The sequence below is a fragment of the Petaurus breviceps genome, unplaced genomic scaffold (assembly GCF_028583685.1).
Source record: "Petaurus breviceps papuanus isolate PSGF00001 unplaced genomic scaffold, PetGlider_PUasm1.0 90823, whole genome shotgun sequence".
Taxonomy (NCBI): Eukaryota; Metazoa; Chordata; class Mammalia; order Diprotodontia; family Petauridae; genus Petaurus; species Petaurus breviceps.
This window is the reverse complement of record NW_027187352.1, coordinates 19,132,529-19,147,712: the sequence shown is the minus strand read 5'-3', so window position 1 is coordinate 19,147,712 and position 15,184 is coordinate 19,132,529. Positions and strand designations below refer to the sequence as shown.

The 15,184-nt window shown below is 41.1% G+C and overlaps 1 protein-coding gene across 3 annotated transcripts in view; it reads left to right on the top strand.

Moving 5' to 3' along the window:
- Positions 1-15,184, top strand: part of SYTL2 (synaptotagmin like 2) — a 157,248-nt gene that overhangs the window by 64,210 nt on the left and 77,854 nt on the right. For all 3 annotated transcript variants that reach the window (XM_069071003.1, XM_069071005.1, XM_069071006.1), the window contains exons 3-4: positions 2,903-3,054; positions 12,573-12,711. In XM_069071003.1, the coding sequence (XP_068927104.1) occupies positions 2,903-3,054; positions 12,573-12,711 (291 nt within the window). The remainder of the gene's footprint in view (positions 1-2,902; positions 3,055-12,572; positions 12,712-15,184) is intronic.

The window sequence follows — 15,184 nt, the reverse complement described above, 5'->3', positions numbered from 1 at the left end:
GATCAAGTGAGATAATAGAAGTAGATTGCTTTGCACAGCGCCTGATATGTAGTAAGCATAATACAAATGTTAGTTGTTATTATTATTAATTGTTACCTGGTCAATGAGATGGCATCTTCAGTTCTTCCTTAGTGGTATAACTGAAGCATATGAAGGGCCCTCAGAAGTCTCCTAGTACAGTACCAACCTAAGCATCAGTCCCGTCCTGCCACATTTCAGCAGTGGTCATATGGTCTGTGCTTAGAATGACAGGGAATTCACTGCCTCCCAGGGGCCCTTCTGTTTGTAAACAACCCTGATGGTTAGGAAGTTTTTCCTTGTGTTGAGTCTAAATCTATCTTCCTGTAACTTCTCCCTCATTGGTTCTGGTTCTTCCTTCTAGGACCAAGCAGGGGAAGTCCTGTTTCCCTTTCCTTGTGACCCTTGGAAGCTAGCTCTCATTATCTAACCTTTCAATCTTCTCTTAACAAGCTAAACCTTCCCAGTTCCTTCAACTCATCCTCTCATGCTGTGGTTATGAGTCAAGGGACCATAGATTTTGGGCTAGGCATCTAGACCAACTCCTTCTTTTATAGATGAAGAAATGAAGACCCAAATTTAGGTGGACGTGCCCCACTCAATACCAGTAATGTCGGACAAAAACTACTCTGACTCCACAGAACATAACAATCAAAGTAAGCATTTACATAGCACTTTAGGGTGTCATCTCATTTTATCCTGGCAACAACCCTGGGTGTTGTTATTAACCCAGTTGAGGATGAGGAAACTGAGGCAGACAGGTTAAGTGACAGTTTATGTGAAGTAGAAAAAATATTAGGGGAAAGATTTTGAGAATGATCTGAGTTCAGATTTTACCTCTGATGCTTTTAATGATGGGAAAGTGAGCCTCAATTTCTGGATCTATAAAACAGGGATAATAATATCTTTCCACCCTACCTTGTAATGTTGTTGTAGGGTTCAAGTGAGGTAAAGTAGATGAAATGCTTTGCAAACTTTAAAGAGGCCTGTCAACACATACACACACAGAGTTGTTATTTTTATCATTTATCCAGGCCTGTCATTTCATCTGTGTAGTATATTTTCATTATCTCCCCATTATAATCTGCCTTCTACGCAACTGTAAAATTAATATTCCTATAAGCAAAAATCTGATCATGTTGCCACCCTCTTCAATAAACTTCAGGGGCTTCCTGTTACCTCTGGGGTCAGATATAAAATCCTGTGTTTGACATTCAGAAACCTTTCCTATCTTTTTCAGTCTTCTTAGACTTTATTCCCCTCATGTACTCTGTAACCGTGGCTTCTTTGGTGAAGACATTCCATCTTCAGACTCCAGGTATTTTCATTGACTCCAAGCCTGGAATATTCTCTTTTTTCATCTCAACTTCCCAGGTTTTCTGTCCCCCCCCTTCCACCTGTAAGACTGGTGCCTTCTCTCTGTTGAATGTCCCTGTTTTGTCATGTATGCGTTGCGTTTGCGTGTTGTCTGCTCCGTGAGACCTGGGGTTTCCCCCCAGAGCTGAGGCTATCATTTGGCTTTCTTTGTATCCCCAGTGCTTAGCACAAAGCCTGGCATCTAGCAGGTACTTCATAAATGTCTATGGACTGAATGACTGCCTGAAAATTCTCCTTATAAATGAAGATTAAATACATCTAAGATGTATTGTCTTAGAAAGTGACTTGGTTATGGTCCTCGGTTATTACTGTGTTAGCAGAGCAGGACTTGGCTCCAAGACTCACCTTCTATTCACTGCATCAAATGGTCTCCCTACTGTCGTGATTTTTATTAATGGAAATTAAGAGGTGGAAAGTGTGGGAAGGGTTGGTATGAGCTATTGAGGCATGAGGATGACAAGGTAGAGGTGAGGTAGATGTTTGTGTTAACCATGGGGAAGGGAATTGGGAACAGGCAGGAATGATTATTCCATAGGTAGTTGGCACAAAGGATAGAGCATCAGTCCTAGAGTTAGGAAGACTCATCTTCCTGAGTTCAAATCTGATGTGAGATGCTCAATAGCTGGGTGACCCTAGGTAAGTCACTTAACCCTCTTTATCTCAGTTTCCTCATCTGTAAAATGAGCTGGAGAAGGAAACGGCAAACCACTTTAGTGTCTCTGTCAGGAAAACCCCAGATGGGGTCATGAAGAGTCAAATATGACTAAACAACGTCAACAAAACAATGGTTATTGGAGAAGCTTCTAGTTCCATTTACAAGCTTGGTGTAATGGCAGTCTTTGACTTCCTGGATAGACTTACTGAGAGAGGTTTGTCCCAGTCCCGGTTCTGAGTCTTGAGTGAAGCCAAGGCTTTGCTCAAAGCTTAGTATCCAGCATGGGGAGCTGTGGAAGGGTGGGAGAAAAGGGTCAAATACTGTCTGCAGGCAAAAATTAGAAGGTAGGCAACACTTATCTTCTGTCTTTTCAGGCACTCTTTTCTCTGCTTTTCCCTTCCGGTGCTTGGCACCCAGAGTCCAATGTTTCTTTTCTCTCAAAAACTGATCTTGGACAGCACTCTTGAGATACTCATTCACACCAGAATGTAAAAATGCCTCATCTGGCCTTAATATATTACTCCTCCCCCAGGGATTTTTGTTTTTAGAGGGGACATGAAGTTTCAAGCCAGAGAAATGAGAATCTGTTTCTGGAATTTCAGGGATCATGGATGATGGGAACTTTGAATTTTAAAAAATCTTGGCTCTGGTTTCCTTAATTTTTGGTCAAACAGGAGCAAACATTTATGAGACGTCTGGGCAGTTTGTGGGACCATCTGAGAGATTGGATGCCGCATATTTGGGTGGGGTATTTATATGTTTATTTAAACAGTAGCACAATGAACTCATTTATCCAGTGTGCACCCTTGACCAAGTGAAGCCTTGGTTCCCCCCCCCCCCTTTTTTTTTCAGACATTTGCCTGAAAAAATTAAGGATGACCAACAGCTGAAGAATATGAGTGGCCAATGGTTTTATGAAGCCAAGTCTAAGAGACACAGAGACAAAATCCATGGAGCAGACATAATTCGGGCATCAATCAGAAAAAAGAAACCGCAAACAATTGGTGAGTTTTTGAGTACTTACCTTGTATTTGGGAAACTGAGGAAGGGAAGGTGTGAGGCTATGGGGGTGTGGAAGGGGGTTAGAAGTACAGGTAAGCCTCATCCCTGAAGTACTCTGACTTTACAGCTGAGTGATTTTCTTCAACAGAATTTTTCACGATTAAGATTATGGACCTAAGATTCAATTCACTTATACCTCTTTTTAGAATCTTTTTAGATCAGGGATTTTTAACTTGGGGTCTGGGAACTTGGATTTTTAAAAAATTGTTCATTGTATCTTAATGTAACTGATTTCCTTTGTAATCCTATTTATAATTTATGCATTTAAAACATTATTCTAGGAGTAATTATTATTTACTAGACTATTAAAGGGGTTGGTGGTACAAAAAGTTTAAGAATCCCTGGTTTTAGCTCAGTTTAAAATCCCTGTAAATGCCTGTAATCCCCACTGCATTGTAGGTAAGGCTAGTGGATTTTTTTTTAAAGGTGAGTAGTTCTGAGTTTCAGTAGGTTAAGCTGATAAGTTCCACATTAAACTCAGCATTAATATGGTGAGTCTTGGGAGATGGAAGGGGATCCATCAGAGGGGTAACTAGGTTCAGGTCAAGATCCCATACTGAATGGAGTAGTAGGTTTGGGCCCACCTTTAGCCTCTCAACTTCTAGCCTTGGCTCGGTAGGGACACGCAGTCTTTAAAACAAACAAACAAAAAAAGCAACCCTGTTTTAGATGAAGTGTGGGCCAGCTGACTGAGTTTGAGAGAGAGAGACAGACAGACAGACAGACAACAGGAGGCCACAAGCTACCCTAGAAAGAGGACTGGTTCTAGAGTCACAGGATTGGCTTCAAAGGACCTGTCCTTGGCACTGGCTGTGTGATCTTGAACAACCACTTAATCTCTTTGGGCCTCACTTTTCTCATCTGTAAAATGGGAGGTTGGATGAACTGGCCTCTGAGGTCCGTTTTGGTTCTAGATCAGTGATCCTATGATCATGCTTCTCTGGTAATACATTGAGATCTATTTAAGTTAGAGCTGTAGATGCCTAAAAACCCTTCCATCTCTGTTCTTTGGTTTAAGTGGGAACTGGTTTGTCTTATGTCTTTTGATTTTCTATTGTTGGCTCAATACTGTTTCCCTGGATGCTGGAAGGAGGCAGTGTGGATTAGTGGAAAGAATAATGTACTTGGAAGTCAGAATATAGAGAGTCCAAGTCAATAATTAGCTGTGTGACCTTTAATAAGTCACTGTACCCCTTTTGGGCCTCTGTCAAATGGCAGCCCTAAGATTCTATGAGTCTAAAGAAAAATGAACATTTCTCTTCACCCCCATCTCTCTGACTCTGTCTCTCTCTGTCTGTCTCTGTGTCTCTCTGTCTCTGTCTCTCTACCAAAAGGCCCAGAACTGAAAACATGCAGTGGCTTTAATGATTCTTAACTGCTTGCTGCCACAATATCCCAGTATTTTCCAGTGATGCTACTTCAGTCCCTCATCACTTCTGATCTTCTCTAATGCTTTCACCTCCTGATTGGTCTCCCAGCCTCCAGTCTCTTTCCTTTCTATTCCATTTTCCACATGGTTACCGAGGTCAGGTTTCTAATTCACACGTCTACCGTGTCATTTCCCTATTTAATAGTGCTTCCCTGTTACCTCTAGGATCAGGTGCACATAACTGTGTCTGCTATGTAAAGCCCTGTTCTACCTTTTGTAGGCTTATGATACATTATTTCCCTTCACACACTGGTCATTCCATCCAAACTGGCTCGAGAGAGCTTCTGCAAGCGCACACACACACACACACACACACACACACACACGTGCGAGCATGCAGGTACACACGCTATCCCATTTCCTGTCTCTATGCTTTCCACAGGCTTTTTTCTCTGCATTCCTTCCTCACTTCAACCTCTTAGAATTCCTAGTTTCCTTTGAATTTCAGTAGCTATAAAATTCATTCATTCATAAATTCATCCAGTAAACATTTATTAAGCAGAAAATGTGCTAGGCACTGGAAGGGCTACAAAATTTAGATAAAAATGTAGTTTCTACCCTTACAAAACTCACAGCCTCATTTGAAGGTAGAAATATATTGATAGCTGCGTTTCCCATAGTATAAAAGTTCATCTAAAACAATGTGTGATGTATAATCATGACAAATTTCAATGACTCCTAAAATAAGGTTAGTCACTAAGTCTCTGGGCCCTAACTGTGGAAGAAACAAGAAAGAAGCTTCTGAAACTGGGTGGAGAATAGTAGCATCATTTTGTTGGTGCTACTGTTGAACATGAAAGTAAAAAGGGCTGTTCAGAGTTGAATAGGGTCTCTTGACCTGCTTCTGAATCCCTGAAACTAGAGGCAGGAGGAGTAGGTAGGTAAGTCCTAGGAAAGGGGGGATAGGGGTAGCAGTGTGAAGGAAGTTTTTAATGTGACTTTTTGTAAATGCGCATATTTCAGTGCCCCAAAATTCTATTCTCCATGGCCTGTAGGTATTTATTTAGAGATGTGTCAAGTGACATGTTTTCTGGTAGACTGCTCAAAGCCTCAGATGGACAGTAATGCACAAAAAGCACAATTTTTAAACTGCCTGGGGCATCCAAATACCTTATCCCTGATCTGCCTGAAACTTGCTCAGAGCTAAACACACCGCTGTTTGCCTGTCAGCACTTTGCTCCCTAGGGGAGATTTGTGCCCTTTACTCATTGCCCAGGTAGTACCATGCCCTTGATGGGTTCCCCACAGATTGCAGTAGCCCGAGGGGTTGACATTTGAAATTAGAGAAAATGAGTTACTAAATGCCTAGGTAGTGTAGCCCCGTTGGGCAGAGAAGTAACAAAAACACACTGGCTTGTTTTCCCCCTCAGTCACTCTCTGGTCAAATTAAGTCCAGTGAACACATTGCTACTGGTGGTGGAATCTGCCAAGGTAGTCTTTGGTATTTCTTCTATGCAGGGAGAAAAAAAAAAGTGTGTTGGGAAGCAAAATGAACTTCTTCATAACTCAGGAAACATGTTTAAGTATAGTAAAAATTATAACCCACTGAAGTTGTCCTCTGCTATATGGATTCTTAGGCTCTTCTTTTTTATGTCATGGACCCCTTTAAAAAGCAGCGAGTCTGTTGAAGCTTAGGAACCCCTTCTCAGAATCATGTTTTTAAATTCGTAAAGGAGATGACACAAGGTTACAAAGGAAACCATTTTTATCGAAGTAACGCTTATCAAAAAATATATTTTTTTAAAGCAATTGGGGTTAAGTAACTTGCTCAAGGTTACAGGGCCAGCTGTTTCTGGGTGGGTGCTAAGTGTCTGAGGCTAGATTCAATCCCAGGTCTTCCCAACTCTGGGGCCGGTGCTCTTACTCGCTGCGCTACCTGGACGCCCCTCAAAATATTTTTAAAACAAGTTTATTGATTCTCTGAAATCCATCCATAGACTTTTTGGGAGTCTGTGGACTTAGGGTTGAGAACCCCCTCTGGGGTCATAGGATCACAAATTTAGAACTGAAATGGAGGAAAGAGGTCAGTGAGGGCAAGCTACAAAGGGGTTGAATTACCACAGAATCACAGCCTTAGAGCTGGGAAGGGACCTTACAGGCCATTGACTTCAATTCCGTCCTTTTATGAATGAGAAAAAGCCCAGAGAAGTCACCTAGCTAGACTGCTTCAGAAGTGGGAAGCCAGGTTTTCCTGCCTTTGAGTTAGGTTGGTTTTCTATCCATTATGCTATTTTGTCCTTTCATTCAAACTATAAACAGGAAACTTAGAGATCCTAAGGGAGTCTAGAAACCTTGGAATCCACAAAAATGGTTTTGTTTTCCTTATTTCCCTTATGAAACAGCCTGGCAGCTTGTCCTCTCCATCACTGCCTAGATCTCCTCCATTCTAAGAAAACCTTCTCTTGGACTTGACATCCTTTCCCACTGTCAGTCTATATCACTTCTTTTCATAGCCACACTCCTAAAAAGAGTTTTCTCTTCTTATTGCTTCCATTTCCCCACCTCCCCAGCCCCTGGCTACCTAGCTTCTCACCTCATCATTCAGCTGAAACCTTCTAAGCTTGCTAATAATCCCTTAACTGGTACAGCTAGGGGCCTTTTTTTTTTTTCAGTCCTTTAATTGACTTCTCTATAGCTTTTGATACTGTTTACCTCCTGTCCCCCCCTCCCCCCACACTCTCTTCTCCTTTAGTTCTGCTTCTTCTTCTATTATTATTATTAGTCTCTGACTAATCTGTCATTATCTCCCTTAATATCATCTACTTCCCTCCCAGAATTTGTGGACATTCCCTAAGGCCCAGCTTTGTCTTCTTTCAATTGATCTCATCAGCTTCTAGGAATTTAATTACACATATGCAATGATTCCCAGATCCATGTATCTACTTCTGTTCTCCCTTCTGGACTGGAGTCCAGTCATTTAGCCAGTGCCTGTTGGATATCTCTTCCTAGATGACCCATTGGCAGACATGCCAAAGTCAACCTGTCCAAAACAGAATTCATTATCTTCCCCACCCCTACCCCCACCCCCAAAGCAACCCGCTCCTCTGTCAGATTTTCCTATTTCTTTTTGAAAGTGCCACCAACCTTCTGGTCACTCAGGTTCCCATCTTGGAGTCATCCTTGCCTCTTTTCCCTCATCCTCTCTTACCCACTAGAGTGATCAGGCTTATTGCTCTGCCTCCTAGAGGCATTTGTCCCCTTTTTTTCAATCACACAACCACTACCCTAATATTTACTTTGTATGTACTTTGTATACATTTATGGTGTATATGTTGTTTTCCCCCAGCAGAATATAAGTTCCTTGAAGGCAGGGATTGTTTCTTCTTTGTCTTTGGATCCCTGGTGCCTCATAAAGTAGTTAGTACATAATGGGCCAGGGGTTCTTAACTTTTTGTGTGCGTAATGAGTCCCTTTGGAAGGCTTTCGAAGCCCATTAATCTCTTCTCAGAATGATGTTTTTGGAGTGCTTAAAATAGAATACATAGGATTAGAAAGGAAATTGATTCTATTGAAGTAGTTATATAAATATATATATATATATATATATATATATATATATATATATATATATATATATATTTTAAAGTTGAGTGACCCTAGATTAAAAATCCCTGTAATAGGTGCTTAATAAATAAATATTGATCACACAAATACTAAGTGTTGGAGCTGAAACATGGAGTCATACAAATCTGAGATTCCCAAGTTGAAGCACATCATTAAAAATAATGATGATAGCAGCTAGCATTTATATAATGCTTACTATTATATAAGCACTGGGCTGAGCACTGTATAAATATTATCTCATTTGATCCTCACAACAACTCTGGGAGGTAGGTACCATTGCTATCCCCATCTTACAGGGGAAGAAACTGAGCCAACCAGACATTAAGTGACTTAGCTAAAGTCTCTCAGCTAGTAAGTATCTGGGACCATATTTGAATTCGATTATACCTGACTCCAGGCCAAGAGTTCTGCCCACTGCACCACCTAGAGCCTTTTCCTTTGCTCTTATATTTCCACAATGCCTAGCATTTGTAAAATCTGCAGTGGTCTTTTTCAGAGATATTTGGGATCTGAATAGATAAATTTGTGGCATAAGGCATTTTGTTGAATCTGATTTAGAAACCAGAAGAAGTGATGTAGAAGAAAATAAAATAACCTTCATTTCCCTCTTAGCTGTTCCTGCCATGAAGTGTGTTTTGGTTCTTAAGATGTCTTCCTTGCCTGTATAAAATTGCTGCAAACTTGGGCTGCAGCAGAATTCTGCTGACTGTTTTCCTTCAGGGCTGGGATCTTGATTTGAGCCTTCAGGCTCAGCCAGTCCCCAGCATCCCCATGAGATTTGGCTCGTTAGGACAAACACGTGACTCATATGGAGATTAATGGGAGCTTGTCACTGACACTGCAGAGGACCCATTAATGACTCAGAGTACAAGTTGGGACGTCACCTTCTTGCAGTTTGGGGAACCATGCACAGGCTCTTATCCTCCTTGTCAAAGCCTCTATTTCCCTTTGGGGTTGTATTAAAAAATATTTTGAAAGCCTAAGATGAAAGGCTCCCAAGAGGTGTGTGGCTTCCTTTTAAAGGCAAACCATTAGCTGTTTCTTCTCCATTATCTACAGTCTCTCAACCTCTTTAGATTTTTCCTTTGCATCTGTTACATTATAGTTTTTGTTACAGGTGTGTATATTTACTTTATTTTCCCACTCTTCAATTCATTCTGCGTTTATTAAGTTTTACTGTATGTTAGACACTGTGGGGAATGAGAAGCTTAAATAAAGCTTGAGCCTTTTCTTCATAGCACTTAGGGAGGATGGCATATACAAAAATGACTCTAATCTAAAATAATTCACAGTCCATAAGTTCTAGAGCTGAAAGGGATCTTGGCAGTCACTGAGTCCAACCCCCTGATTTTACAGATGAACAAATGAAGTGACTTTCACAAAGTCACGACTCGGGTAGTAAGTGTCTTAGCTCTTCCAACTCCAGAACTAACATGCTATGATAAATTTATGGCCTGTGAGACATAGTGGATGGATCTGTGGACCATAAATTTTAAGAGCTACAACTGACTTTGAAGGACTCTGAGAATAACAATCCTCATTTTACAGGTTAGGAAACTGAGTAACAGTGTGTGACTTGCCCAAGGTCACACAACTAGTAGGTATCTGAAATGGAACTCAAGGGTTGTTGTGAGGGTCAAATGAAAAAACCTAAGTGAAGTGCTTTGCAAAACCTTAAAGTGTTTTATTATTTTTATTGTTAATCTCTCAACGTCTCAGACCATTCCCTAAGATTCTGAGCAGCAGAATGTTGCCGTCTGTATTGAGAGGGAATTCCCTCACTGGAAATTCCCTATTTCTGGTATAGGTATAGTCATAGGTCTGGATTAAAAAAAAAAAAAAAAAAGCAAGCACAGTTCTATCCAAAATACAAAGGGGAAGTGGTTGTCTCCTTGAGACCAGGAAAGGCTTCCCAGATGGAATAGCATAATCAATGGGGTGAATGATTGAGTAGAAATTCAGTAGACCAAAGGGAAGAAGTCTGGATAATTTAGACATATGGAACATTGTGACCTGTGAGATAAAGAAACAGGAAAGTATGATGTAAGTTTGAAAGACATAGGCCAGGCCCATTTGGCCAGAGGGTATAGGCTATATTGGGGAAGTTGTAGCAGAGTTGGGAAGACAAATTGGGACTAGATTATGTAAGTGTCTTGAATGTTGTACAAAGGAATTTGGACTTTACTCAAGAAATGATAAGGAGTCACTGAACATTTCTTGAGTAGTGATATGACCAAATCTTTGTATAAGGAATCAACAGATGGTAGATTTAGACCCAGAAGAGATTTCAGGGCTCATCTGATCCAATGAATCCTTCATTTTACAATTGGGAAACTGAGTCCCAGAAAGGTAAAGTTCACTTGCCACGGTTATATAGCTTATAAGTAGCAGAACCAACATGCTATCCAACTTCTTTGACTTCAAGTCAGAGACACTTAGGTAGTACAAGGAATATAGAGGGCCAGGCTTGGAGTGAGGAAAATCTGAGTTCAAATCCTGTCTCAGACACTAGCTTTACAGCTGTAGGTGTTGTTTAACCTCTGCCTCAGTTTCTTCAAATGTAAAAGGACTTGACTGCCCCTCAGGTCCATACCAGCTCTAAATCTGTGATCCTATGACTAAATTCAGGGTGTTTCCCCCCCACTATTCTACAGCATACTCCTAAACTGGTCAGGCAGTGTTGTGTGAAGGATACTTTAGAAGTGGGAGAAGGTAGATATGGGGATTTAGAGAAGATCCTTAAGCATAAGGGGTTCATCCTTTTATCTCAATATGAGTCAACAGTGCGATGGGGTAGCCAAAATAATCAATGTGATCTTAGCTGCATTAATAAAATGATTGTATACAGTCGTTTCAACTCGTGTCTTGGGAGTAGCATATTCAGCACTGGCAGCCACTTTTGAAGAAAGGTATCCACAGCCTGGAGCATATCCAGGGGTCAGTGTGCCTCGGAAGGTGAGGGAACTCAACCCCACTCCATATAAAGAACAGTAGAAGGACTGGGATTTCTTAGCCTATAGAAGAGAAGAGGGCATGATATCTTACTTCAGATATCTGAAGCTGTCACGTGGAAAAGGAACTGACTTTGTTTTGCTTAATTAGCCCCAGGTGGCTAAACAGGACCAGTGGGAAGGCAGAATTTGGTTCAACAATAGCAAAATCTTCTTAATAAACAAAGCTGTTCTAAAATTGAATTGGGCTGCCTAGAGGGCTAGTAAGTTCCTCATCATTTGAGAGTCTATTCTCACATCCCTAGCCCTCTTTGGAATTTTTATTTATTCATCTATCTGTCTATTCATTATTTCTATCATTTATCTATTTATCCATTAATTCATTTACTTATTCATCTACTTATTTATTTGTTTTTATATAAACTTATTATCTCTCCCCTCCCCCTACTTCTCCTTTCCTTCAACTACACAATGTAAAAAAACAAAGCCTCATAACAAATACACACAGACTAGTAAAACAAATTCCTGCATTGGCTCTGTCCAAAAATGTAGGTCTCATTTTGTGTTTTAAGACCATCACCTCTTTGGCAGGAGAACAACTTCTCTGGCATGCTTCATCTTCAGTCCTCTGGTTTATTATTGATTGCATTGATCAGAGTTCTAAATTTTTTCACAGTTTTTCTTCACGATGTTTTTGTCTTTGTAAAAATTGTTATGCTAGTTCTTCTCTCTTCTGCTTGAGATTTTCAAGGAAAGGCTAGGTGCCCATTTGTTTGGGATGGTGTAGAGGGAAGGTATGCTTTAGGTAAGGGCTGGCCTACCTAATGAACTCTCAGTTCTAAGTCTGTGGGTCTATGAGCCTTGACTCTACTGTGTGATTTTGGGGCAAATCACTCTCTGCCTTGCTTAGCCTGTTTTATCGTCAATAAAAGGGAATAATGATAATTAAATTACCTATTTGTCAGTGTATTTTGTTTTTGTTTTTTTGAGCATCAAAATGTGTGTAGTACTTTGTGAACCAAAAAGTTCTAGGCTGTTTTTTGTTGTGGTGGTGGTGATTGTCCTCACAGCAAAATGGGAAAGCAGGAATGGCTGGTATTTTTTAATAGCCTCATTTTCCAGATGACAATACTGAGTCCCAGAGAGATGAAGGGAGTCATGTGAAGTCACACAGGTTGTAGAGCCAGAGCTGGAATTTAGATATCCTGCAATGTCATGTGAGCAGTAAATCTGAAGTACACCAGGAGCTTGAAAGAGGGAAATTTTAGCAGAGGTAGTTATGCAAAATAAGGGGAGGTAGCATCTAAACTAGGCCTCAGAATAGGGGTAATTTTTGATAGGCACAAGGAAGAGGGGCATTCCAATTTGGTGGGGATGTGCTTGGTGTAGTCAATGGCGGTATCCTAACCCAGGCTTCAGGATTCCAGCTTTGTAGCTCAAATTGACAACTGACCAGTAACAGCTTTACGGGTTGTGGAGGTGTTAACCTTGCTGTCTTTGTTGGTTCATATTTCAGCTGAGCAAAGTCAGAACAGACCAGCCAGAGTGAAGAAAACCTGGGTGAATAATGTCAACAAAGACGTCCTCCTTCCCTCAGAGCTGTTGGGCGTCATGGAAGAACAAGAAGAAGATATGGGCGGGCAGTCAGATTCAAGGTAAGAAAAAAGCATATGAAAGGAGGAGCCATTTGTTGGTCTTGAGGTTTTGTCTTTGAATATCCAAATATGTGATGGCGGCTGAGATAGAAGATGAGACGGTATCAAAAGCCGCTACATGTGAATGTGGAGGAAAAAAAGGAGCAGGTGGATAGAGTGTGTGTGTATGAGAGAGAGAGAGAGAGAGAGAGTGGAGTGTGTGTGTGTGTTGGGGAGGTGGGGATTAGGGCACAGATTGAAGGCTAATCATATGTATAAGCATTGTCCAACTGGATCGAGTTTGGAGCAAAGAGTGTCCTAGCACATGTGGAGGAACGGGACAAGAAACAATGAATTCCCATGCTTGGCAGGCTATGACAACCTTCCATGGCTTGCAAAGCTCTTAATGATTCCAGGATTCAGAGAGGTGATGCTCTTTCAGGATCATTAATAACAACAGCTTTGTCTAGTTCTCTGTTTGAGGACTTTGATCACTTAACTTTGATGAGCCTGAGTTTTCTTACCTGTAAAATGGGGAAAATAACAAGCACTTACCTTACAGTATTATTGTCCTATTATTCCATGGAGCTAATGATTGGGCATTTTGGCTTTTTTGCTTTTATTTTCCTCAAAAGGAACTGATGTGACTCTGAAGGACAGATGATTAGAAGAAGAGCCACTCACCCTTATTATATAGAGCTGGCAAAATAGTAATGTTCTTCACAACAACCTTATGATGTAGACAGCACAATCAATCAGTGAGCATTTATTAAGCACCTACTATGTGTTAGATGAACCTGGAGTCAGGAAAACCTGAGTTCAAATCCAGGCTTAGATACTTATTAGCTGTGTGACTCTGGGAAAATAACTTAACCTCAGCTTGCCTTGGTCCACTGGAGAAGGAAATGGCAAACCAATCTGGTATCTTTGTCAAGAAAGCCTTATAAGGGGTGGCTGGGTGCAGTGAATAGAGCACCTGAATAGAGTGAATAGCGAATCAGGAGGACCTGAGTTCAAATTTGGCCTCAAACACTTAACTAGCCATGTGACCTTGTGCAAGTCACTTAACCCCAATTGCCTGCTTTCCCCCCCTCCAAAAAAGCAAAAAAAAAAAAAAAGCCCTATGGACAATATGGCCCATGGGGTCACAAAGAGTTGGACATGACTAAACGACTCATTGACAACAGCATCAGATGTGCTAAGCACTGAGGCTACAAAGAAAGGCAAAAAACAGTCCCTGTTGTGAAGGAAATATTGTTACCCCCATTTCATGGTTAAGGAAACTTAGGCTCAGAAAGATTAAGTAATGCATCTATTTTACACAGCTGTTAAATGTCTGAGTCTGGATTTAAACTTGGGTCTCCTGACTCTAGTTGGTTATGGATCAAGACTAGATCTTTGTTGGGGCGGCTAGGTGGCACAGTGAGTAGAGCGCTGGCCCCGGAGTCAGGAGGACCCAAGTTCAATTCTGGCCTCAGACACTTAGCACCCACACACACACACACAAACTAGCCATGTAACCTTGGGCAAATTACTTAACCCCAATTGCTCTCCAAAAGGCAAAAAAAAGAAAAAAAAAGACTAGATCTGTGATTTTACTGGTAGGGAGAACTCCCAAAGCGGAAACTCTACCTTAAATGTGGCTTGGTACCTTATCTGCAATATATTGTCCTAGAAAGTTGTCTAGAGTGACTTGTCCAGTGGGCAGAGATGTGTCCTGGGAGGCTCTGGGGCTCATAAGACTGAGGGTGGGGAATTGGGGGAGGGGAAGGTTGTACTGTGTGCTTAGCGAAGGTCACATAGCAATGGGCCATGGGCCAGACCCAGGCAATAGATACAAGAAAAACTGTCCTAGGTTTAGGAGATTTGAGAGCCTTTTAATTGGTTACAGATATTTGAACTCTTATCATTTTCTTTCATGTTTTGTCCAATTTCTGTAAAATAAATACCTCTGCTTGTACTCCAAGGAAGATGACTAGTGTCTGGAGTCACAGAGAGCTGTGAGGGCTGCCCTGGTAGTAGTAGTGAAGAGGGCTCATTTTTCCATTCAGCAAATATTAAACAAACGCCTACTGTGTGGAGAGTGTATGCTAGGTGCTGAGAGGGGTACAGAGTTTATATGAAACAAGGCTCTTCTCCTCATGGAATTTATAGTCCAGTAGATAATAAGACAGATACAATGTAACTGTCATAGACACGATTATGTGAAAAGTGTGTGAGTGCCCAGAGAAGATGGACATTACTGACTGTGGGGAGCAGGAAAAGGAGGGGATTTTGAATTGAGCTCACTAGTTGAAGAAGAGGAAGGAGACTGTTCTGGGCACTGGGGGAGAGTGTAAACAAAGCTCAGAAGTCTTGAGAGCATAGAGGGTGTCTAGGGGGGCAGAGTAGTCCTTACTGTCTGGATTATTAAATGAATGAAGGGGAATTGAAGCAGACAGATAGGTGATAGCTCAAGGAAGAAATAGTAAGTCTGTCAGTATTTATTAAGTGC